The sequence below is a fragment of the Leucoraja erinacea genome, chromosome 10, assembly GCF_028641065.1.
Source record: "Leucoraja erinacea ecotype New England chromosome 10, Leri_hhj_1, whole genome shotgun sequence".
NCBI classification, from domain to species: domain Eukaryota; kingdom Metazoa; phylum Chordata; class Chondrichthyes; order Rajiformes; family Rajidae; genus Leucoraja; species Leucoraja erinaceus.
Genome location: NC_073386.1, coordinates 31,990,037 through 32,014,331, shown reverse-complemented (window position 1 = coordinate 32,014,331; position 24,295 = coordinate 31,990,037). Strand labels below are relative to the sequence as shown.

General features: G+C 39.9%; 1 protein-coding gene across 1 annotated transcript in view; it reads right to left on the bottom strand.

Annotated features, from left to right (window-relative positions):
• scp2a (sterol carrier protein 2a) overlaps positions 1-24,295 on the bottom strand; it is a 69,877-nt gene that overhangs the window by 39,671 nt on the left and 5,911 nt on the right. The window contains exons 4-10 of the mRNA XM_055641875.1: positions 21,728-21,859; positions 19,564-19,628; positions 18,121-18,247; positions 14,159-14,222; positions 11,267-11,353; positions 8,796-8,946; positions 4,428-4,575 (exon numbers count right to left, since the gene is read on the bottom strand). Of these exons, the coding sequence (XP_055497850.1) occupies positions 4,428-4,575; positions 8,796-8,946; positions 11,267-11,353; positions 14,159-14,222; positions 18,121-18,247; positions 19,564-19,628; positions 21,728-21,859 (774 nt within the window). The remainder of the gene's footprint in view (positions 1-4,427; positions 4,576-8,795; positions 8,947-11,266; positions 11,354-14,158; positions 14,223-18,120; positions 18,248-19,563; positions 19,629-21,727; positions 21,860-24,295) is intronic.

Sequence of the window (24,295 nt, the reverse complement as noted above, 5' to 3'; positions counted from 1 at the left end):
CTTTTAGATCATAGATCATCAAAGATCAATCCAATCATTCTCTAAACGTGCTCTGGACCCTCTCCAATGCCAGCACATCCCTCCTCAGATATGGGGTCCAAAACTCCCAACCTGTCCAATTCCATCTGCAGCCTTCCTGCTCCCTCAACACTACCTGCCCCTCCACCTACCTTTGTATCATCTGTAAACTTAGGCACAAAGCCATCAATTCCATCATCCAAATCATTAATATACAACGTGAAGAGTAGCGGCCCCAGCAGCGACCCCTGTGGAACACCAATAGTCATTGGCTGCCAACTAGAAAATACACCCTTTGTTCCCACTCTTTCCCTTCTGCCATCCAGCCAATCTTCCCTCTAATATCATGGGTTCTCATCTTGTTTAGCAGCCTCACATGCGGCACCTTATCAAAGGCCTGCTGAAAATTTAAGTAAACATCCACTGATTCTCCTTTATCTATCCTGATATTTACTTATTCAAAGAATTCCAACTGATTTGTCATGCTGACCTGACGATTTTAATCAATTCTCCAGCTTTACCTAGAAGAGCAAATGCAAAATAAATAGCAGAGATTATAATCTCAAATATACTGAGAGGCAAAATACGCTTTAAGCACTCAAAAAGCAAAATAATCCAGTTTGCTTGAAGTCTAAAAAAAGGAAATTCTGCAAATATTCAGCACCTCTGAGAACATTCAACACTCCTTCATTAGAACTAGGAAAAAAATGAAATTGTAATAGATTATACCACTTCTAACAATTATCTTCAATGGTATGCGGGCAGAATTTAATAAGGTAGATGTTACAGGTGACACAGTGGCACTGCCTTACAGCGTCAGAGATCCGGGTTCAATCCTGACAACGGGTGTTGTCTGAACGGAGTTTGTACATTCTCCCTGTTTGCACGTTTCCCAGTGACCATGTGGATTTTCTTCGAGTGCGCTGGTTTCCTCCCACACTCCAAAAACATACTTGTTTGTAGGTTAATAGGCTTTGGTAAAATTGTAACTTGCCCCTAGTGTGTGGGATAGTGCTAGCGTATGGGACGATTGTTGGGTTGGCATGGACTCGATGGGCCGAACGGTCTGCGGCCGTGCGGTATCTCAAGTTTAAAGGATACACTATGAATGACAGACATCATGGTGACTGAGGTGTGGATCAGAAAGTGGTCCCTCCAAGTGAAACTTTGATTTATATGCACTTATACAAATGGCTCAAAGTTTGCAGTCAATCACGAGCCAGCATAGACCACCGAATAAATAATATACCCTCACCAGTGTAAGGCATTGCCTGGCCAAAGGTTCTTTAAAGAAAGAATGATTAAAGGAGGGAGACAGAACCTACCCATTTCCACAAAACCACTGAAGCATCCCCAACCCCAAAATGGCTTAGCAGAATTGATGAAAAATCATTAGCCTGAAATATTAACTGTCTTTCTCAGCAGATGCTTAACCTTATGTTACTTACAGCATTCTATGTTTTGTTATAGATTTAGAACACCTGTACTGTTTGCTTTGGAACAATTCCAGTAATCCCACTTCCATCTCTTCAGAATCCATCCTTATGTTTTTACTTGTCTCTTTTGCCAGCCACTCTTGCCTTGCAAAGGGCATGTTTGTCTCTTAAATGCCTTATCAAGGACATTCTCTTACAACCTATGCTGCATTACCCATTGTTTCCTCGCAGCATTTGATTAAAGCTTTTTGTGACATTAATTCCAACCTGAAATTATCATTTTGTTGCCTGCTCTATTGACTATTTTCCAACAATTTAATAGAATCAATAATTTTCCTGCATCTCCCTACTCAAAACGTTCCACATACTTCCAGATTTCAATTTCCATTTTGGTAGTTTCAAAGTACGTCTTCAACTGACGTCTAAAATTTCTTCCCCGATCTTTTCCTGTACTAAACAGTAATGGACGGTGGTACGCAATTACATAAATCAATTTTGATACAAACTTTATGATTCCAAAGTTTGAATGACCATATATTTAACTGTCATTCTTAGCATCCGCAGATATTCATTCAATCAGAAGCAATCTTTCCAGCCTTTGTTTTTTCTTTGCGTAATGGAATTGGAGTCAAATATTGCACCCTGACCATTATTCAGAGTATGAATAATTAATTAACTGTCAGGATAGGGAATTTCTAATCTATATAGACTGGTCCATAACTTCTGATACGGAGTGACTCAACAGGGAGTCTGGAGTGTTAGAAATACATTATTATATCGAAACAAAAGATAATGACCCCCCCTTTTAAAAAGATTATCGACAAGTAGATTAATAATGGTGTGGGTAAACACACTGATTTGAACCTTCTTAGACCGATGAGATGAAATTCGTTCACATTTATTGACTGTGTCGGCTGTGTGTGTGAAATATTTAACGCTGTTTGAATCATATTCCAAGTGAGTGAATATGCAAGGCATATCTCAGTGAAAAGGGCAAATTAAGGCAGATTTGGGTGCACTTACATGAAGGGGTGGTGTTCCTGCAAGATTTGGATTAAGACTCATTATTGGAATAGGGAATGAGATTCCATTAATGGTTCAGATTAATGAATTGTGAAAGGAGCTGTTGGCCAGTGAAGGGGGATTGGGAAGCAAAATGTTAAAATGCCTCCAATGGGATAGTTGAAATTGAGTAAATATCATGACAGGGCAGTTATAGAGACATTGTCATACAGTGGGAAACAGGTCCTTTGGCCCAATCAGTCCATAACAACCAAACTAACCATTTTAGTTAATCCTATTTACGTGCCTTTGGCCCATATCACTCTACATTTTTCCTACCCATGTTACCGTCCAATTTTTATTTTTTAAGGCTGCACAGTGATGCAATGGTAGAGGGGACCCAGGTTGATCCTGGTGAGCCAAATTGCCTGTTTCCGCACTGTATCTGTATCTCTAAGCTCTAATATTGTTATTGTACCTGCATCAATTGGCTGGCAGCTAGTTCCATATATCCACCAGCCTGCATGAGAAAATGTTGCCCCTCGGGTTCCTATTAAATCTTTCCCCTCTCACCTTAAACCTACACCCTCTAGTTCTTGATACCCCATACCATGGGAAAAAGACTGTGCATTCACCCTATCCATTTCCCTCATGATTTTACACACCTCTAGGAGATCTCCCCTCATTCAAGGGGCCCTTTGTCCCCAGGAAACAATTCTAACTTACCCAATCTCTCCTTACACCTCAGGTCCTGGCAACATCCTTGTAAATCTTATCTGCACTCTTTCCAACCTAACGGTATAATCCCTACAGCAGGGCGACCGAAAACAAACACAATACTCCAAGTATGCCCTCACCAGCTCTTGCACATCTGTAACATGACGTTCCAATTTCTATACTCAATTCCTCAACTGATATGCCATAGAAGAAGAATTACACCATTCGGCCCACCATGTCCACTCCGCTATTCAATCATCGCTGATCTACATTTCCCTCTCAACCCCATTCTCCTCCCTTCTCCGCACATCCTTTGACACCCTTACTAATCAAGAACCTGTCAATCTCCACTTTAAAAATACCCACAGAATTGGCCTCCATTGTCTTATGTGGCCATGAATTCCAGATGCCCCACCTTCTGGCTAAAGAAACTCCTCATCTCCTTTCTAAAGGTACGTCCTTTTATTTGAGGCTATCTGGTCCTAGACTCTCCCACTAGTGGAAACATCCTCTCCTCATCCACTATCCAGGTCTTTTAGATCATAGATCATCAAAGATCAATCCAATCATTCTCTAAACGTGCTCTGGACCCTCTCCAATGCCAGCACATCCCTCCTCAGATATGGGGCCCAAAACTCCCAACCTGTCCAATTCCATCTGCAGCCTCCCTGCTCCCTCAACACTACCTGCCCCTCCACCTACCTTTGTATCATCTGTAAACTTAGGCACAAAGCCATCAATTCCATCATCCAAATCATTAATATACAACGTGAAGAGTAGCGGCCCCAGCAGCGACCCCTGTGGAACACCAATAGTCATTGGCTGCCAACTAGAAAATACACCCTTTGTTCCCACTCTTTCCCTTCTGCCATCCAGCCAATCTTCCCTCTAATATCATGGGTTCTCATCTTGTTTAGCAGCCTCACATGCGGCACCTTATCAAAGGCCTGCTGAAAATTTAAGTAAACATCCACTGATTCTCCTTTATCTATCCTGATATTTACTTATTCAAAGAATTCCAACTGATTTGTCATGCTGACCTGACGATTTTATCGTGCTTCTAAATACTCAGAAATCTCATCCTTTAAAATGCACTGTAATATCGTACCAACCACTGAAGTTAGGCAAACTGGCCTATATTTCCCCTCTTTTGCCTCCATCCTTCTTCCAATTGTTCCATCAATCCATAGCACAGCAACAGAATTATCATGTCAAGTTCCAATACAAGTAAAACTTTTGATAATTAGCAATTACCTTCAGGACAAAGCCCAAGGGCTTCATAAGTGATGAGCTCATTAGCTGAAAAGCAGTCATGAAGTTCAATGACATCCACATCAGTCGGCTTCAAACCAGATTCCTCAAAACATTTTCTTGCTGCCTCTTTAGTCATATCAAACCCAACCTACAAAATGCAATGAAAAAAAGATTATTTTAATTTCCTCTTTTAGAAGTATTGTTCTACATTGCATTGTTTCTTGCATGTTTTTTCTTTATTTGTTCACGTTGGGCACCGCTAGCAACGCTGGCATTTATTGACCACCCCTAAATGCCCTTGAGAAAGAAGGTGGCTGTGAGCCACCTTGTGGTGAAACATGTTCAGGACTTGGGTCCAGTGACAAGAAGGAACGTTGTTGCACGGCAATGTCAGGATGGTGAGCAACCTGGAAGGGAACATGCAGGCAGATGCATTCTCTTGTGCCTTTTGCTTTGGTGTTTTGGCTTGATGCAAGAGAGTCCCAGCCATGCACTAGACTGATCATTATTGTGTGGCTCTATTTCAAACTACGTCACTTTACATTCTAATGTTAACGGAAGACTTGTGATCAAAGTGGTTAAGGCATGAAATCCAGGTTGAATGAATAAAACACCCATTTTACAACTGGTTTTATTCCTATTTTTACTTTTGATCCAAGATTGCAACTATAGTCATAAGTGAAAATCTCTGGGATATTGACAGACTTGTTATTACAATTGTGGACATATTGATTTTCAGAATGCCACAGAGTACAATTTGATTCAAAATTAATGAAGTGTCTCTTACTGGACAAAATCATTCTCACCTTTAAAATACAGCAGATGGAGCAGAAGAGCTAATACTTAGTTCAAGTGGATGAAGAAACATAAAATTGAATCTCCTTCGTACTAAACCTAACTGATCCCATTTTATTAGACAATATCAAGTAACCACAAGTAACAATTTTTAAAAATCATTTCATGGTCATTTATAGATAAGCCTAGCATTCAAAAAGTTGGCAGAAAATTCTGTATCAACTATATCTAAAATATGTAGATATACAGCCAGCCATTAATGTAATGAATATGCTGCAATAATCCTGTTGTTAAGCCTAAATTATAGGTGCAACAGATGGTTCCATATTCTTGAATCCAATATCATACATCTGTAATCGCAGGTATTAAAAATTCTAGTGTCTTTGAAGAGCATCAATTTCATTAATATTTCTTTACATTATAAACAATTTGAGGATTTCCCAATTTTATTAAAATTATGTGGGTTTTCTTTGAGTACATTATGTTCCCATCCGGTTCATCAGGTACCAGGGTCTAAGCAATTTAGAACATTCATCTGATGTTATATTTGCCTACAGCATTCAATGTTCCATCATTGTTCTTCTTTGTGCTGTGTTTTCCAATGTCTCCTTTTCAAAACTAATAATTGACTTCACTTGGAGCACTGAAGTCACCCCTGGTAATGAGATCATGTTTTCTGGAAATCATGAGATGACATGGTCCACATCTTTATGGAGTCAGAGTCTAGTTTTTCCAGAGTTTATCAAGGTTGGGATGTTGGTACTAATACTGGTAGCATACATCTTAACAATAAAATAAAAGTTGTTCCCACAGTTTCTATATATATTCTTACGTAACTGCAATAAAAATAAGTCACATTATGTGCCACTTTTAACATGTAAAAGGTGCACATGTATAATCAAGACGGTTTGAAAGCAGGTTTAGAAATCAAAAGATTTTATGCAGCTTGCTTCCACTGTTCAAAATCCGCAAGGTTCACATCACGGGGATTACAATTTCCCTTCTCAGCTGACCAACCTGACATTGACATCCAACACTCTAACAACATCTCTCGCAATCACCCAACAGTTCACCATTCCCTAATAATCACCTCTAGATTCCCGAGGCAACATTCTTCAGTAATTTGCCTCCCTAGATTGGACTCCAAAATGTTCCCAGTGAGTCAACTATCTCAAAAACATCAAACCTACAGATATGCATGCTACAATCCTCAGCAGGTTACAATCTTCCATCTCAGACTGTGTGACATGTGCTGTGCGTCCCAATTATTTTGAAATAATTATATATTTTTATATATTTTTAGTCTTTTGAAATAATTCTTATATTCTTTTTAAATAATTATATTATAGATCACAAGGCAGAGATTTACAGTACCGTGTTTGAAAAGTGCATTCCAGTATGTCCAGAGTGTTTAATTGTCTTGCGCAACAATCAAATTCTTACTTGCTGCAGCTTAACAGGTCCATTAACACATATAGCGCAAAGGGAGAAAGTAATGTGCTCAGTGTTTCATTTTAGTAACTGAACATGAAGTCAAAAATCACAGCATTTATGAATTAGCAATATCTCATGCGTAGAAATTAGATCGAACCATTGAAGGGATCAATAGGAGGCACTGTCTCAAAGGCAGCCAATATTATCAAAGACCCACAACACCCTGGCCACGGTGTTAATAGAGTAAACTGAAGTCTGTAATCCAATCAAAGACATAGTCCATAGAAAATTATAGTTGCTGGCAGTGTTTAATGTGGTGCAATGTTCAAGATCATATAGGAAGAAGTGCTTTCAGGCTCCAGTACCTTTTTTGCGAAATTAGATCGTGGCCAGGGTGTTGTGGGTCTCTGATATTACTGACTGCCTTTTTGCGGCAGTGCCTCCAAAAGATCCCTTCAATGGTGAGGTCTAACTCCTACCCATGAGATATGAATTAGCAATAAATGCTGTGTTTTTATTACTTTGAGTTCAGTACCTATAATGAAACACTGAGCACATTATTCTCTCCCTTTGAGCTATATGTGGTGATATATCCACATTATGCTGCTGAAATTAATGACATTGGTGAAGTTAAACATGCAAGCTAACACCCGTAGTAACATATATGATGTGGTTACTTGCTGAAAGCCACAATGGAAGGTGCTATTAGATTTAAATACTTGAGAAATTTGCAGTATTCCATGCATCTTGCAATGACAGGGTCTGTTGTTAATTGTTTTCTCCCCCAAAGTGAGACATCCCCACCTAATGGCCAAGTTTAGAACTGAATCCAATCTCGCAGCTAAAGAAATGCCACAAAGTGCTGGAAGAACTCAGCAGGTTAGGCAGCCTCTCTGGAGGACATGGACGGGCAATGTTTCAGCCTGGACCCTTCTTCAGATTGATTGTAAGGTCCAGACCTGAAAGGTCCCCTATCTATGTCCTCCAGAGATGCTACCTAACCCGCTGAGTTACTCCAGCACTTTGTGTCTTTTTTGTTGTAAACTAGCATCTGCAGTTTAGTTTAGTTTAGTTTAGAGATATAGGTTCACAAATAGCTTCTTCCCATTTGATTATTGAACCACCCTAACCACACCCCTACCAATCACTGCCAACTGCTGCCCTACCTAATTGCTGCCAGAACCTTCATTCCACCCCTTCCCTAACATATTTCCCAATCCAATGTCAGGCCTTTGATAGCCTCCCTCATCACCCAATGTCAGTCATTGGCCCCATAAACTCTAAGTATTTCTGTGCAAACTTCTTCCAGTAACAACCCTTCAATCCAATATCATGCATGACTGTATTTAGTTCAGTTTAGAAATACAGCGCAGAAACAGGCCCTTTGGTCCACCGAGACTGCACCAACAGCGATTCCCACACATCCACATTGTCCTACACACACTAGGAACAATTTACACATACACCAAGCCAATTAACCTACAAACTTGTACCTCTTTGGAGTGTAGGAAGAAACTGAAGATCTCAGAGAAAACCCACGTGGTCACAGGTAGACCATATAACATATAACAATTACAGCACGGAAACAGGCCATCTCGGCCCTACAAGTCCGTGCCGAACAACCGTACAAACTGTACAGATAGCATCTGTAGTCAGGATTGAACCTGGGTCTCTGGTGCTGCAAGTGCTGTAAGGCAGCAGCTCTACCGCTGTGCCACCATGGCTGCCCATTTCAGTCCCATCTGCCAGTAACCTATTGGTTCCATATGGATGAGTTCTAGACAGGAGCCGTCTCAAATCCAAACTAGGTTGGCAGCTTGCTGGCATTATTCAAATGAGGTCATAGTAAAAATAGCTCAAGCTACACATCACATTATCCACCCCCTGTCCAAATCACTTAGTCACAGAGGAATTTATTCATCTGTTTTTTGGAACAGAAAAGTTTAACAAAAATGTTATTTAAAGACTTAAAAGATTGCACACAATGGGCTTGGCTATTTATAAAGACCAGACATTTAAGTGAAAAGCCTAAAGTAGATACAAAAAGCTGGAGTAACAGCGGGACAGGCAGCATCTCTGGAGAGAAGGAATGGGTGACGTTTTGTGTCGAGACCTTTTTTCAGAAAGTGAAAAGCCTACCGCTTTTATGAGGCTGTTTTCGTGAAAGGTGCTGGCCATATCAGTTATCAATTCCTGGGCAATGATTTCCACAGCTTTGGATTCCAGACCATGTCTCCGTACAAATTTCTCACTTGCCAGGATTGCTGCTCCTGCCCCATTGGATGTTGGGCTGTTTAAAACAAAAAATCACAAACCAAATTAAAGAGAAAACGTTCCATCATTTATTATATTTAGCTTAGTTACAATACGAGTATTGTACAAAAATTTCAAAAAAACCTACTGGGATAAAATTGTTTTGTTTGACTGCGGTTTTGGCCTAATCATCCCAAACCTCACTGAGGTTACAGTAGGGCACATGGAGGGAACAAAGAGTGATGTACTTTGGAGCCCATTCATCATTAAGACCTATGCAACTGCTGATTATTATCTTCTGTCCTCCCTCAGCTGATGAATTGCAATCCTCCTCTTGAACTAAGTGCTGAGTACAGCAAAGGTAGAGAATGTATCCTGGATAGGCCAATTTAGTGTCAGTTGTCAAGAGTAGCCTATTGTACCGCTGAACAAGCCCTCAAGGATGCGCCTATGGAAAGAAAAACAGCATCTGCAGTTCCTTCCTATACATATTATCTACAACATGTCTTAATACAGCTGTTTTGAGAGTGCATGGCAGCAATGGTGGGAGTGAGAATCTCAGGTTGTCTCTAAGAGCACACCCTCTCCATATTACTGGGTGTAGCAAAGCAATTGCAAAATGGAATAGAATCAGAATAAATCCTGCAAGCCAATATCAGACATCCTTGTGCAAGTCCCTCACACTATGTCATTTAAGGATCAAGGCTATTTCAAGAAGTATAGGAGTTGGGAGATGCAACAGACATTCCTAATGTTATGTTGCCTAATAACACGGTCGCAACCCGATGATGCTGCAATTAAAGGACTACATCCATGCAAAACAGTTTAGTACAGGTGATTAGAACATGTGTCAGAGGTTATGGAGAGAATGCAGGAGAATGGGGTTAGGAGGGAGAGATAGATCAGCCATTATTGAATGGCGGAGTAAACTTGACCCAAAAATGGCCAAATTCTACTCCTATTCCTTATGACCTTATGAAACAGCAAAAGCAGGACACCATGGACAGGACTAAGTAATATATGATTAATACATCAGATCCACACCCTGTGACCCCGGTCACACTTGTCATGAATGGTGTAGGAAGAAACTGCAGATGCTCAGTCTGAAGGGTCTCGACCCAAAACGTCACCCATTCCTTCTCTCCAGAGAAGCTGCCTGTCCCGCTGAGTTACTCCAGCATTTTGTTGTCATGAATGGTGTCAAAGTTGAAACAGCAAGTGTTTGGAGGAAAGAATATAGTCTTATGGGTCATAAGTGTAGTTCATCTTTCCAAAAGAAAGCCAAAAAAAAGTGAATAGACAATAATGAATTCTGGCTGGGTCAAAACTTAATGTCTGGACAGATTACCAGGAGAGGCCCAAAGGCCCTTGAATCAATCTTCCTACGGCGCGACTCACCTGTTGCAGCGGCCCCTACAGCCTGTCTGTTTTTTTGGGGTTTTTTTTGTCTAGTTAAATGTAGTGTTGGTGTTTTTTTAATACTGGTTTTAAATGTGTATATGTGGGGGGCGGAGGGGGAAACTGTTTAAAATCTCTTCCCTGTCCGGGAGACCCGACCTTTTCCCTGTCGGGTCTCTGTTGTCGTTGGGGCCTAGCACCGTGGAGCGGCCTCCAACCTGAACGACCCGGGGGCTCGGGAGACTGCGGAGCTGTGGATTACTCACCATCGTGGGGCTGGCCGGCCTTGGAGCGTGGGGAGCGGTGGTGACTCGCTGCTGCGACTCGACTCCTGGGGCTCGGAGGCTCCAGCAATGCAGCCGCAGGTCCGGTGGACTGGGACACTGGGAGCTCGCGGGTCCGGGTGGATAGACCGCTTCCCGGAGCTCCCGCAACGCGACTTCTCCAGCCCGTGTCGCGGGGTTGGAACAGACCCGGAGCGGGGACGTACATCGCCCGTCACGGCTTCATGGCCGTGGGACATTACAGCGCCCGCCGGGGCTCCAACAGTGTGACTTTTAGACCGGGAGCGGGGCTGTAAATCGCCCGGCACGGCCTAAAATGGCCGTGGGACTTATCATCGCCCGCCTGGGGCTTGGACCGGGAGAGAAATGGAGAACAGGGGAGAGAAAAGACTTTGCCTTCCATCACAGTGGGTTCACTGTGATGGATGTTTGTGTGAATTAAATTGTGTGTATGTCTGTAGGAAATTGTTTTTGTTTGTATGGCTGTGGAAACGGAATTTCGTTTGAGCCTCACTGAGGCTCAAATGACAATAAATTGTATTGTATTGTACATAAAGCAAGCCAAGAGACCAATGGCCCAATTTTTGTGACTCTCCCAGGTTAAACTAATTGAGATGATTTTTTTGTTAATGTGGCTAGACACCAAAATGAACAAATACTGTACCCTATCCTTACCAGCATTGCAGGAGAGTCAGGAATTCAAAGATCTGACGAGACTTCATCACCTGATCAAGACTGTACTCCTTTTGGAACTGGGAATATCTAAACAAAGGAGAACAAGTAATTAAAATTCAGAGCAAACCAACAAACATGATCCACATTTACATATTCACTGAAAACACTGAAACTTTATGCATTTCCTAAACTTAAGCTGAATCCACTTAATATTCTAAGTTTCAGCTTCAGACAGGCCAACAAATAACAAGGCTGCTGCAGGTCTGAAATGAACCAAAACAATTAAGTTCTTTGGCTTATTTTATTTATCTGTATACCCACTCTAAGTGAATAGGCCAAATAAAAAAGACATAAGGAGTATATTGTGGGTAAATGGGACATATCCACTTTGGCAGTAAGATAAAGAGAAGTGTATTATTTAAATGATGCAAGGCTATCAAAGATATGTAAATTAGTAGTTTGTGAGGAGGTACAATAGGAAGGCAAATGGAATGTTGGTTTTTACTGCAGGAATAACAAACTCTTGCTCCAATTAAACAGGACTTTGGTTACATTCACTGGAACCATTGGTCACCCCTTTTTTAAGGAAGCAATTGTGAGAAGGTTAATTTGCTTGATGAATTAGTGGGATTGGTGAGACCAAGCGCAGACTGGGCGATTATTTCGCTGAGCAACTACGCTCAGGCTGCCTTGGCCTACGCAATCCCCCAGTTGCCAAACATTTTTACTCCCTTTCCTATTTCAATACTGATGTTTCTTTCCTGGGCCTCCTCCACCGTCAGACTGAGGCCACATGCAAATTGGTGGAACAACATCACATATTTTGTTTGGGCAGCTTACAACACAGCAGTATGAATATTGATTTCTCCAACTTCATGTAACCCTTGCATTCCCTCTCTGTATGTCCCTCTCCTACCTTAGTTATCCTGCTAGTTCCGCTGTTTGCATCTACATACCCTTCGTTATCACCTCTTCCACAATAGACCATTGTGGGCTCCGCTTTTCCTTGGTCATCGGTGCCGGCTCTGATTTGTTCTGAACCTTTTCATACCATTAGTTTTCCTCTCCCCTAATTCTCAGTCTAAAGAAGGGTCGGAACATCACCTATTCCTTTTCTCCAGAGATGCTGTCTGACCCATTGAGTAAACCAGTATTTTGTGTCTATCGCAGATGTTCTTTTGTTCCATTTCGGAATTAATATCTTTGACATAGAACATTCCCTCAAGATACTAACGTCATGTATAGGATAAAATATTGGACAAAGCAATTGAATAAAGTCAATATTTTTGCCATCATGTTATTGTCTAAAGCCAAAACCAACAGCAGAATCAACTTTCTGGCAATCATTTGTTATGGATTTAAACTACAGACATGAAACTTGTTCAATTCCCATTTCCCAGAACATGCCTGCGTAGTCCTAATCCTTTCTACAATAAAGGAAACAATACCTTAAAATGACTACCAAAATATTTAATTTTGAGTATATGTTTGAGTTTGGAGTGACCAATTCTGGAGTGTGGTGTACAATTTTGGTCGCCAATTTTATGGTGTACAATTTTGGTCGCCAAATTATAGGAAAGATGTCAACAAAATAGAGAGAGTACAGAGGAGATTTACTAGAATGTTGCCTGGGTTTCAGCACCTAAGTTACAGCGAAAGGTTGAACAAGTTAGGTCTTTATTCTTTGGAGCGCAGAAGGTTAAGGGGGGGACTTGATAGAGGTCTTTAAAATTATGAGAGGGATAGACAGAGTTGACGTGGATAAGCTTTTTCCATTGAGAGTAGGGAAGATTCAAACAAGAGGACATGATTTGAGAATTAAGGGACAAAAGTTTAGAGGTAACATGAGGGGGAACTTCTTTACTCAGAGAGTGGTAGCTGTGTGGAATGAGCTTCCAGTGGAAGTGGAGGAAGCAGGTTTGATTTTATAATTTAATAATAAATTGGATAGGTATATGGACAGGAAAGGAATGGAGGGTTATGGTCTGAGTGCAGGTAGATGGGACTAGGTGAGTGTAAGTTTTCGGCACGGACTAGAAGGGCGGAGAGGGCCTGTTTCCGTGCCGTAATTGTTATATGGTTAAAGCTGAGGTTGGCACTTGCAATATTGAACTACGACAGCCAAAATTTCTGCTTGTATAATGCGATAGGATTAATATACCTTGGCTCCAGAATATCAGCTAAAATCTGGCAGTATCACTGCATGCAAGCAAGTGTGTGTGCTTCCATCATTTCATATCAAAAATAATTACACAAATATTCAATGGAAATATGTAACTATGTCACAACTGCTTCACATGCGAACTTCAACAATCAAACCAGTACGAGGTCACACAAATACAAGATAAAAACAAAGAGATAAAACCTTAATCCTTTGACTACTGAAGTCCACAGAGGAACAACTATATATACATAAAGCTCTAATCCTGCAAAATGACAGGTGGGGATGATGATAGAAATGAGCAGATTACAAATGCCTTAGCACTATACATTGCACTCTTGTAAAAGAGTCACCATTCTGACCCTTTTAGTAGCAAAAAATAAAGACCAGACAGAGCCAAAGACCTGAATGTCATTCCACAATCTATGGTCCAAAGTCAAAACTAACACAGAACTGGTATCTCCTTTTCATCCCAACAAAAAAATCAATTTTAGATAAATTTCAAATCCTTTCCAACGATCCCAAATTGCCAAAAACCGTATTTCCCTCAATTTTTTTTAAACAATTCTATAACATTAAGCTTTTAAAATGAATACTTTCCAATTAACATATTTTCCTCCATAGGTTTTTCATTGTTAATAACCTGGATTATGAGTATTAATCGTTCACTTAGAGAGATCAACAAGAATAATACAAACATCACTGCTCATGATTAATTAAACTTTACTCACGGGTTATTTGTGGAATGTTTGTGATTTTTCCAAGCTATCTTGGCAAAATGCTCTAGTTTTGTCCCTGCAATAAAAACACGACAAATTGTACTGAAAACACATCATACAAATAGAGAATCACCCTCAACAGAAGCATTAAGGGAAGATTGGGAACATGAGCTAATGATAAAGATCTCGAAGGATAGATGGGAAAAGCATTTGATGAATACACATAACTGTTCTATTAATGCAAGACATAATTTAATTCAATTCAAATTATTACATAGACTATATTATTCAAAAACGAGGTTGAATAAATTTTATCCAAACATCTCTCCCAGATGCGATAAATGTTTGTTTCAAAACACTAATATAACACATTCATTTGTAGGATGTACAAAGTTGAATAAATTTTGGAGTGATATATTTGACATATTTACAAAGATTTTCAAGTCAAGAATAGAACCCAAAACGGAATGGATTATATTTGGAATAATAGGAGAAGATACCAATTTAAATAAAGATCAAAATGTTTTTTTTAATTATGGGTTAATAATTAGAAAGAAATTGATACTTCAATTTGGAAAAATACAACCACACCAACTGTTAAAATGTGGATTAGGAATATGATGGACATAGCACGCCTTGAAGAAATGAGACTCCGACTAATAGATAAATATGACCAATTCTTAAGGAGTTGGTCTCCTTTCATCGACTTTTTGGAATCATGTGATGCAGCGGTACCGTAAAGATTGCTGATTTCAGTTCATGACGCGGATAGATCTACGTCTCCGAATACAGATTTGAAAAATTCTCTTTTAAGGGGCCTTCTCTTCTATTTCTACTTTCCACTTTCTCTCTTCCTTTTTTATTTTTTATATACACACTTCATGTTTTTCTACTCTCTACCATCTATTTTTCCACTTTTTCCTCTTTCTATTGTTTTCTTTTTCTTGTCTTGCTTACTTCCTTCTCATAACATAAAACTAGAGGTTGTACATAGAATGGATTACGGTATTACATAGTTGGCACCTAAAAACGCATCATACATATTTTTTATAAGTGAGCAAATATAACACAGCCTTATGACATGAAAGTCTTTCCTCTGGTTTGTTTGCAAGATGAATCTGAACAACTTCAAATCAGCGAGGATTGAATTAAATAAAAACTACCGAGAAAAGGACAAAAGTGACATTCTTCATCCAACTTGTCTGAGTGTTAACACAAAGAAAGGAGAAAGACCAATACATTCAGGACTAATATGAGTCAATAGAAATTTCGTTTCAGGTTCCATAGAAGATTATGTAATGTTCGAGTTTTATAGGAATTTTATAGGACTGTAAATTCAAACAGATCTAGCAATTATAGACCTAGCAATTATAGACCTGTTAGTTTGACGTCAGTGGTGGGCAAATTAATGGAAAGAATACTTAGAGATAATATATATAAGCATCTGGATAAACAGGGTCTGATTAGGAACAGTCAACATGGATTTGTGCCTGGAAGGTCATGTTTAACTAATCTTCTTGAATTTTTTGACGATGTTACTCGGGAAATTGATGAGGGTAAAGCAGTGGATGTTGTGTATATGGACTTCAGTAAGGCCTTTGACAAGGTTCCTCATGGAAGGTTGGTTAAGAAGGTTCAATGGTTGGGTATTAATGGTGTAGTAGTAAGATGGATTCAACAGTGGCTGAATGGGAGATGCCAGAGAGTAATGGTGGATGGTTGTTTGTCAGGTTGGAGGCCAGTGACGAGTGGGGTGCCACAGGGATCTGTGTTGGGTCCACTGTTGTTTGTCATGTACATCAATGATCTGGATGATGGTGTGGTAAATTGGATTAGTAAGTATGCAGATGATACTAAGATAGGTGGGGTTGCGGGTAATGAAGTAGAGTTTCAAAGTCTACAGAGAGATTTATGCCAGTTGGAAGAGTGGGCTGAAAGATGGCAGATGGAGTTTAATGCTGATAAGTGTGAGGTGCTACATCTTGGCAGGACAAATCAAAATAGGACGTACATGGTAAATGGTAGGGAATTGAAGAATGTAGGTGAACAGAGGGATCTGGGAATAACTGCACAGTTCCCTGAAAGTGGAATCTCATGTAGATAGGGTGGTAAAGAAAGCTTTTGGTGTGCTGGCCTTTATAAATCAGAGCATTGAGTATAGAAGTTGGGATGTAATGTTAAAATTGTACAAGGCATTGGTGAGGCCAATTCTGGAGTATGGTGTACAATTTTGGTCGCCTAATTATAGGAAGGATGTCAACAAAATAGAGAGAGTACAGAGGAGATTTACTAGAATGTTGCCTGGGTTTCAGCAACTAAGTTACAGAGAAAGGTTGAACAAGTTAGGGCTTTATTCTTTGGAGCGCAGAAGGTTAAGGGGGGACTTGATAGAGGTTTTTAAAATGATGAGAGGGATAGACAGAGTTGACGTGGAAAAGCTTTTCCCACTGAGAGTAGGGAAGATTCAAACAAGGGGACATGACTTGAGAATTAAGGGACTGAAGTTTAGGGGTAACATGAGGGGGAACTTCTTTACTCAGAGAGTGGTAGCTGTGTGGAATGAGCATCTAGTGTAGGTGGTGGAGGCAGGTTCGTTTTTATCATTTAAAAATAAATTGGATAGTTATATGGATGGGAAGGGAATGGAAGGTTATGGTCTGAGCGCAGGTATATGGGACTAGGGGAGATTATGTGTTCGGCACGGGTCGAGATGGCCTGTTTCCGTGCTGTAATTGTTATATGTTATATCTATCTTTGAAGAAGATAGAAAAAAATGACACCACAGCAGGTGAAGGCTCGACAATGGCGGTAACAAAGGTCAAATTTAGAATAAAATCAACCTTGAAATGAGAGCCTTTTGATGTGCAAGCAAGTGGGGAGAGTACCTGTTAATGTGACATGCAGTATTACTGATCCTGGATTCCAACAACTTTGAAAGTCCTAATGCAGCATTATTTTTGTAGCATGCCAGAAAAATACATTAAAAATTTTGTGAAAATATTGTTGCATTTCCCATAGCTACTGTTTACATGAGTGTTTCCAATCACTGAGCAATCCTAGGTGTGGATATTCATTGGGAGATAACGCAATACAGATAATTGCCCACTGAGCACTTATCTAGTTTTCCCTAGACCGCTGTGACATTTCTGACGAATACAAATCCTCCCCAGGTTAAGATCGTCTGACTGATAAACAGTCCGTACATCCGAGCAGGCGTTTAAGAGACTGGCAAAATGGATTTGACAGCTGCTGCAGGACATCTTTTGCTACGTGGGAACTCAATTTGTACACATTTCAGACATGCAAACTGTTTGGTTAGTGAACAGTTCACTGGATTGGCCCCCTGACCTACTCTATCCTGTACACAATTGCCTCGTTTTGGTAAAATAGCCATAACAAAGGGAAAAACATGCAGATCCTCAAATCGGTTTCTAAGTATTATTAATTGACAAAATAAGGTTCACCTAAATTGAAATCATTCTCTCTGCAGGAAAGAACTGCAGTTGCTGGTTTAAATCGAAGGGAGACACAAATGCTGGAGTAACTCAGCGGGACAAGCAGCATCTCTGGAGAAAAGGATGATGTTTGATGGGTGCTGTTTCAGGTTAAGACCCTTCTTCAGACTGATGTCAAGGGAGTGGGTGGGACAGAGATAAAATGTAGTCGGAGACAGTAAGACGTGGGAGAATTGGGAAGGAGAAGGGGATGGAGAGAGAAGGAAAGCAAGGGCTACTTCAAGTTAGATAAGTCAATGTTCAAATCACTGGGGTGTAAGCTACCCAAGCGAAATATGAGGTGCTGTTCCTCCAATTTGTGCTGGGATTCACTCTGACGTAGGAGGCCAAGGACAGAAAGGTCAGATAACTCTCTTACAGATAACTGGATTTTTTCAATTTCATGATTTAAAAAAAAAAGATTATTAATCATTAACTTTAAATGCTTTTGAACTAAATCCGATGCACAGATATAGTTACCATATTTCTCCATGTGTTCTTTGCCAGCACTTCCAAATAACTGTGGTGTTAATGGAGCTGCAGAAATCCCATACTTATTATTCAGTACTTCACAATGTTTGTCCATGGGGTTGGTCCTGTCTAGGAACTGAAACATAAATCAGACTTTATCAGACTCCAGACAGAACTCAATATAAATTATCAAGGAAGAGATGTTTGTCTCGACAACTGGACAGGAAAATGAGATAATATGCTAAACAAATTGTGATACTTTAAATAATTTTCATGGGATTTCAGAAATGTGGATTAATTGGGGCCATCAATGAACTCATGTAATTTGCATCATATTATCTTGAAGAAATTAACAAAGGGATTAAAATGTTTTAAAATATTAAATAAAATACAGCCTCAGATATGTATTGGAAAGGTCAAGATACTGGATGATTAATGGGTGGAAAGCAAAGTGTAGGGATAAATTAAAAGTTTCTAAATTTGATTGTGTGCAGTCCATCGCACACAATAGGGATTAGCAAACAGAACAGTGGCCCCATAGCAGAAGCGTTCTGAGCTAATTCTGCTACCACCATCATCTTTTGCGACAAGTGATGGCTTCCACTGTTTGTCCTTGAGTCCTTTTCAGGACGGATGATGACAGCGAGGTCAACATTTTGTAACAAGATGGACACGAAAAGAAGAACAACAGATTTATTGTCCAGATACATATGGATTTATACATAGGGATGCTGACATGATATCCTAGTCTTGACAGGGACACCATACAAACCAGGGGTTCCCAACCTTTTTCGTCTTGTTTACCCTTGGCAACTTTAATAGCACATACCAATGTTATTTCACTTATTTATGAACAACTAATGATGAACAGATACCAGAACCAAACACAGGCAGTCATATGTACAAATCCAGAATCAACAAATTTACCTTCTGGGTAGGCAAAATTTACCCCCTAGGGGCTAGATTTACCCTAGGTTGGGAACCCTAGATATAAACAGTAATGAACTCCAAGAAGGACACAACAGACAACAGGAGATCGCTGCCAAAAGCTGTCCCAGTATTCATAACAAAAAAGCACACAAAGTGATGGAATAACTTTGTGGGTTAGTCAGCAACTTAAGAGAAAATGGATAGGTGATGCTTCGAGTCAGGACCCTTCTTCAGACTGATTGTAGGAAGGGGGAAAGAAAGCTGGAAAAGGCTGGGAATAGGAGAACACAGGTGAGGGTTTTTTTGATAGGCAAATGATAGGAACAAAGTCCAGAGATTAAAACAGGAGGTGTGAGACATAAGGATTGAAGAGTTGAGAATGTGGGTGGAGTACAATATTAAAAAAAAAACTATCCATTCAATTGATGCAAATTAATACAGCTTAACTCTCAACTCGCATAAGTACGTACGATATATTGGCACTTCAAATAATGTTTTGAACTCACAAATTATTTTCTCTACCTTAGAAGTAAGAGATCCTCTTTCCATTTTTTCAAATCCCAAAGCAAGGGTACAGTCAGCCAGTCCTTAAAACAAGTAATAAGAATATTATATTCATATAATATTAGTGATAAACAAAATTGGTTATTGAGTTAATCAAGTTAACCAAAATTGTACCTATGACTTTGATTTCATTTACATTCAACAATGACATTTTATCTTAAAACAGTTGGCACATCATGTTCAAACCGTTAATATTTCTATTTGGAAAACTTGCCATTCGTTTTCTAGAGAATCACATGTCTGCCATCATTAAGCTTTTGACAAATCACTGGAGGAAGAGGACAGTGGACAAGAAGCAACTTGATAACACTTTCACAGGTTGGGCAAGTCTAACTCATAGACACAACAACAACCCAGTAATTGGCAGTGATTTACTGTAACAAAATGGTCCTAAGTACTTCAGAGGAACATCAACCCAAATGGACTGAATCATGTAACCAAATATTACAGCAGTTGACCCAAGCTTATTTGCTTACTCTGTGAGATTACAGAAGTTTCTTCTGTACAGGAATATAGGGGGATGAAAGCCTTAGGAAGGTAATTCCATAGATAATGTTTTTTTTGTATCTGAATCCACTGCTATTTACAGTTGAGTGATTTAAAAGGGTGGCAGAGTGGTGTAGCTGGGTGAGACACTGTGTCTCAACTCCAAGGACCCAGGTTCAATCCTGACCACTGCTTCTGTCTGTGTGGAACTTATAGGTCCTCCATGTGAAATTGAGTTTCTTCCAGGTGCTCTGGTTTCCTCCAAAATATATGCGAGTTGGTAGATTAATTGCGCCAATTGGCAAGGAATAACTTTGAATGGTCTCAGACTTACAGAGAGATTCCTGGAGTGCACGGAAATTGTCAAGTTTCTAAGTTAATGAAAGTGTGAATGACGGATTCAACAGCTGAACTGGATGGATGAAACACTTGCCTCGAAAAAAAAACATTAAACAGAATTTCTGGAAAGCAACTTTTAAAGGGCTGACAATTCTTGAGCTGCAACTGCAGAGGTTTCTTAATATGATACTCCTAGTGTAAGGTTCCCTAATAATGAGAGTTTGCCGATTATGTGCCGAGTAATTTTATTCCGGTATTTTTGCTATGAAGCAATTTTTTTTTTTAATTTGTGAAGCATCATTATACAAAACTGATGGCAATGGGAGTAGTGATTTACTTTGCTACTGGATGCATGTGGAAATCCTTCTCTGTGTGGACATTTAAATCCAAAAGATGTGTCCAGCTGCTCACATTGGATCAATTGGAGTAATAAGACAAGCTCCAGTGGAAGACACCATCAACGTCATATCGAAGATAGACACAAAAGCAACTCAGTGGGACAGGCAGCATCCCTGGATAGAAAGAATGGGTTGACCTTTCGGGCCGAGACCCTTCTTCAACGTCATGATATGCAACACAACCCTTACCAATGATTGTATTGGCCTTTTCTTCATAATTCTCACCAAGAAGGGGAGAACACAATATCTCATGTACTTGAAAAAGTAAAATATTCACTAGACCTCTTTGCCTTAGGCAGTCTCTAGGTATCAGGCTGAATGACTTCCATTCCTATTTTGTGGATTCCGCTACTTACCACCAAACAACTTATTCGGTGAAACATAAGAGGATCAGTCAAACATTCAACATTTGACGGGCCAAGATCCTCTACCAGTCTGCACCTGCTGTACTACGCTGCCTATTGACCATAAAGACATGACCCTGGAAAACATGGACTACTTCCCATATCTCTAGAGTCACCTCTCAGCAATGATGGCATTCATCACCGCCTTCAGTTTAGCAAAAACCTGTAGAAGGATTGAGGAAATGGATGCTCGTAGATCAAGATCTCAGACCTCCACCCACCGCAGTGATCGCGCCAAAATCCTCAATGTTGAGGTTCTAGACACTCTTCATGCAGTTCACTAACATCCAATAATAGCTATATACTGATCTGTGTCAAGATAAGTAAATTAGTTTTCATAAAGATTAGTAGATTTTAGCAGATTATGAACTTAGTAATGATATACAGGGTGACAGTGAAGTACCATTAAACATTTTGCACAATCCTTTGGTATCTTTTCACAACTTGCTTCCACTTTAACTAGTGCTATTTAATGCAAAAGCTGTGTTAGCTTACCTCCTTGTATCAGCTGTTTGGCCATGTACAGGGCTGTAGAACCAGTTGAGCAGTTGTTGTTAACATTAATGATGGGAATTCCAGTCATTCCCAAACTGTGGTAGATTGCACGCTGACCACAAGTTGAGTCACCTTCATAAAGAGGACAACATAAAACCATTACTCCTGCATCTGATACTAACAGTGCCTACCAAAGATTATACTTAAATCCAAGACAAAGCAATGCACGAGATAAGAAACAGAAGCAGGAGCAGTCCATTCAGCCTCTCGAGCATGATCCATCATTCAATAGCATCACAGGTGTTGCTGCAGTTCATCCACATTGCCACCTAATTCCTATATCCTTTAACAGCATTAATCCACAACATTCATTAAATCTTACCTTAAAGCTCTTTCTTCTCAAATTAGCACTTTCCCTAAGAGGATGTACCACAAACTCTGGTCCGATCAGGACTCTTCAAGCTCACAGAAATTCCATGTCCTTTGCAAAATCATTATGTGAGCAAGACATTGAGGACTGAAGTCACAATACCAAAAGACTCAAATAAGTTAATGCTTAAATCTTTAAAGCTCTTCCAAGGCTGTGAACATTTTAGACTGGGATGGATGGACTTTTGGCACAAAGGAATAACAGGGGATGGGGATTAGTGACAATGTGGAAGAGGTACCAGCAGCTATCTTGTTAATGCCCCACTTCATTCATGACCCCCATATGAATACTCTAAACAAGGAAAATAACATTGTCAGAGGTTAATAAGTAATATAAGATGGAACATGCAGATTTATGATAAATTGCCTTAGACCAAAAGGAATGTTTTCCTGGCAATTATTTGTGTGGAACACAGTGAAGGTGATAGTACTTTTTCCAAATTAGAAGATTGTAGGCAAGATCAGTGTCAACAAACACTTCAGTGCAGTATATGAAGGGAACTGAATTTCCTTCAGGTGTAGTATTAATCTAACTACCTACCCGGTTTGTTCCTGTGGTTTAGGTGAATCTTATAATAGACTTCATATTATTTTCTGCAGAAAAGTAGTAATCTTGATAGACTTTAGCGATATCATTTCCTGAGCCAACTCATTGGCGTTGAAGGGACATAAAAATGTGAAGAAATATTCGGGTGCAAAATCTTAAATACAGTGTAAAGTCAAGTTCAGTACCGATATAAAAGAGACCACTATAAAAATGTTTGTTACAATGTTTTAATAAACATTAATCAGGAGAACAATTTGGAAAAAATTGTGAATTTTACAGTTACATATTTGTTGAATATTTATTTCACCCACAATTTATCAGTATTGCTAACTTAAAACAATCCTAAATAATCTGTTGAGTACAAATCTCATTTGAATAGAGATAGAGAGAGCAATTGCATCTTTCCCAACAAGAATTGGTGATGTCGACAGTGGCGACATCACCACGGAGGTCCGCTGGACTGAAGAACGGCATCTTCGGCCTGGGTCGATCGCCTCAGCGCAGAGGGAGAACAAGGAGGGAAGAGACAGAGACTAAGACTTTTGCCTCCATCACAGTGAGGAGGTGCTTGGTGAACTCACTGTGGTGGATGTTAATTTGTGTTTATTGTATGTTTTGTTATTTATTGTTACTGTGTATGACTGCAGGCAACGTAATTTCGTTCAGACTGAAAGGTCTGAATGACAATCAAGGAATCAAATTCAAATTCAAAATTCAAAATCAAAGAATTAAGGAGCCCGACTGTGATCCAAATCAGCAGTTGGGGACATGGATAATCAGCAGCTGACCGCATTCCTACACCAGTGTGTTCAGCACCTCTCTGCCCGAGTGCTGAAAAGGTGGAATGCACTGAAGGTTGACACAGATGAACTTTGTGTCACATTCTGTTCCTGGACTGTCTCCATCATGTCCAAGGCTGTTCCGCAGAGATCTGTGCCAACAATGTTTTTTTTATCTAACCCATCAGTTTTCCCCAGGCACTGAACTTTGCAAACAAGCAAGTTCTTTTTTGCTATATTTCATTTTAATTAATTCACTCTTGTAAATTGTGGTTTTGAACGAATTTATAATTCTGATTTATTAATATATTTTTTCTCATTTATATACTGTCAATAAGCCTTTTGATAGCAGACTCTGGGCACTGGCCCAGTTTACACTGCCTCAGGCAGATCAACGGGTAAGGCCATCATAGTGGGAGTGAACACGTGGCACAGGGCTAATGCGATCCTGCCCATAAGATTATGAATACTTCACAGGCTTCAATTTGATTCCATTTACAATGTCAGGACATGTCACACTGGAATATATTTGAAGTTTAGTCACATTTGTAGTGTGCAAGAAAGTGCCAGCCAATTTGCACATATAAATAGAGCCACTGACAAAGTAAGGAGTTCTGAGGAATGTCACAACTATTGTTGTAGGAAGGAACTGCAGATGCTGGTTTAAACCAAAGATAGACACAATATGCTGGAGTAACTCAGAGGGACAGGCAGCATCTCTGAATAGAAGGCAAGGTCCAGTTCTTCCAGCCTGAAGAAGGGTCTCGAGCCGAAACGTCACCCATTCCTTCTATCCAGAGATGCTGCCTGTCC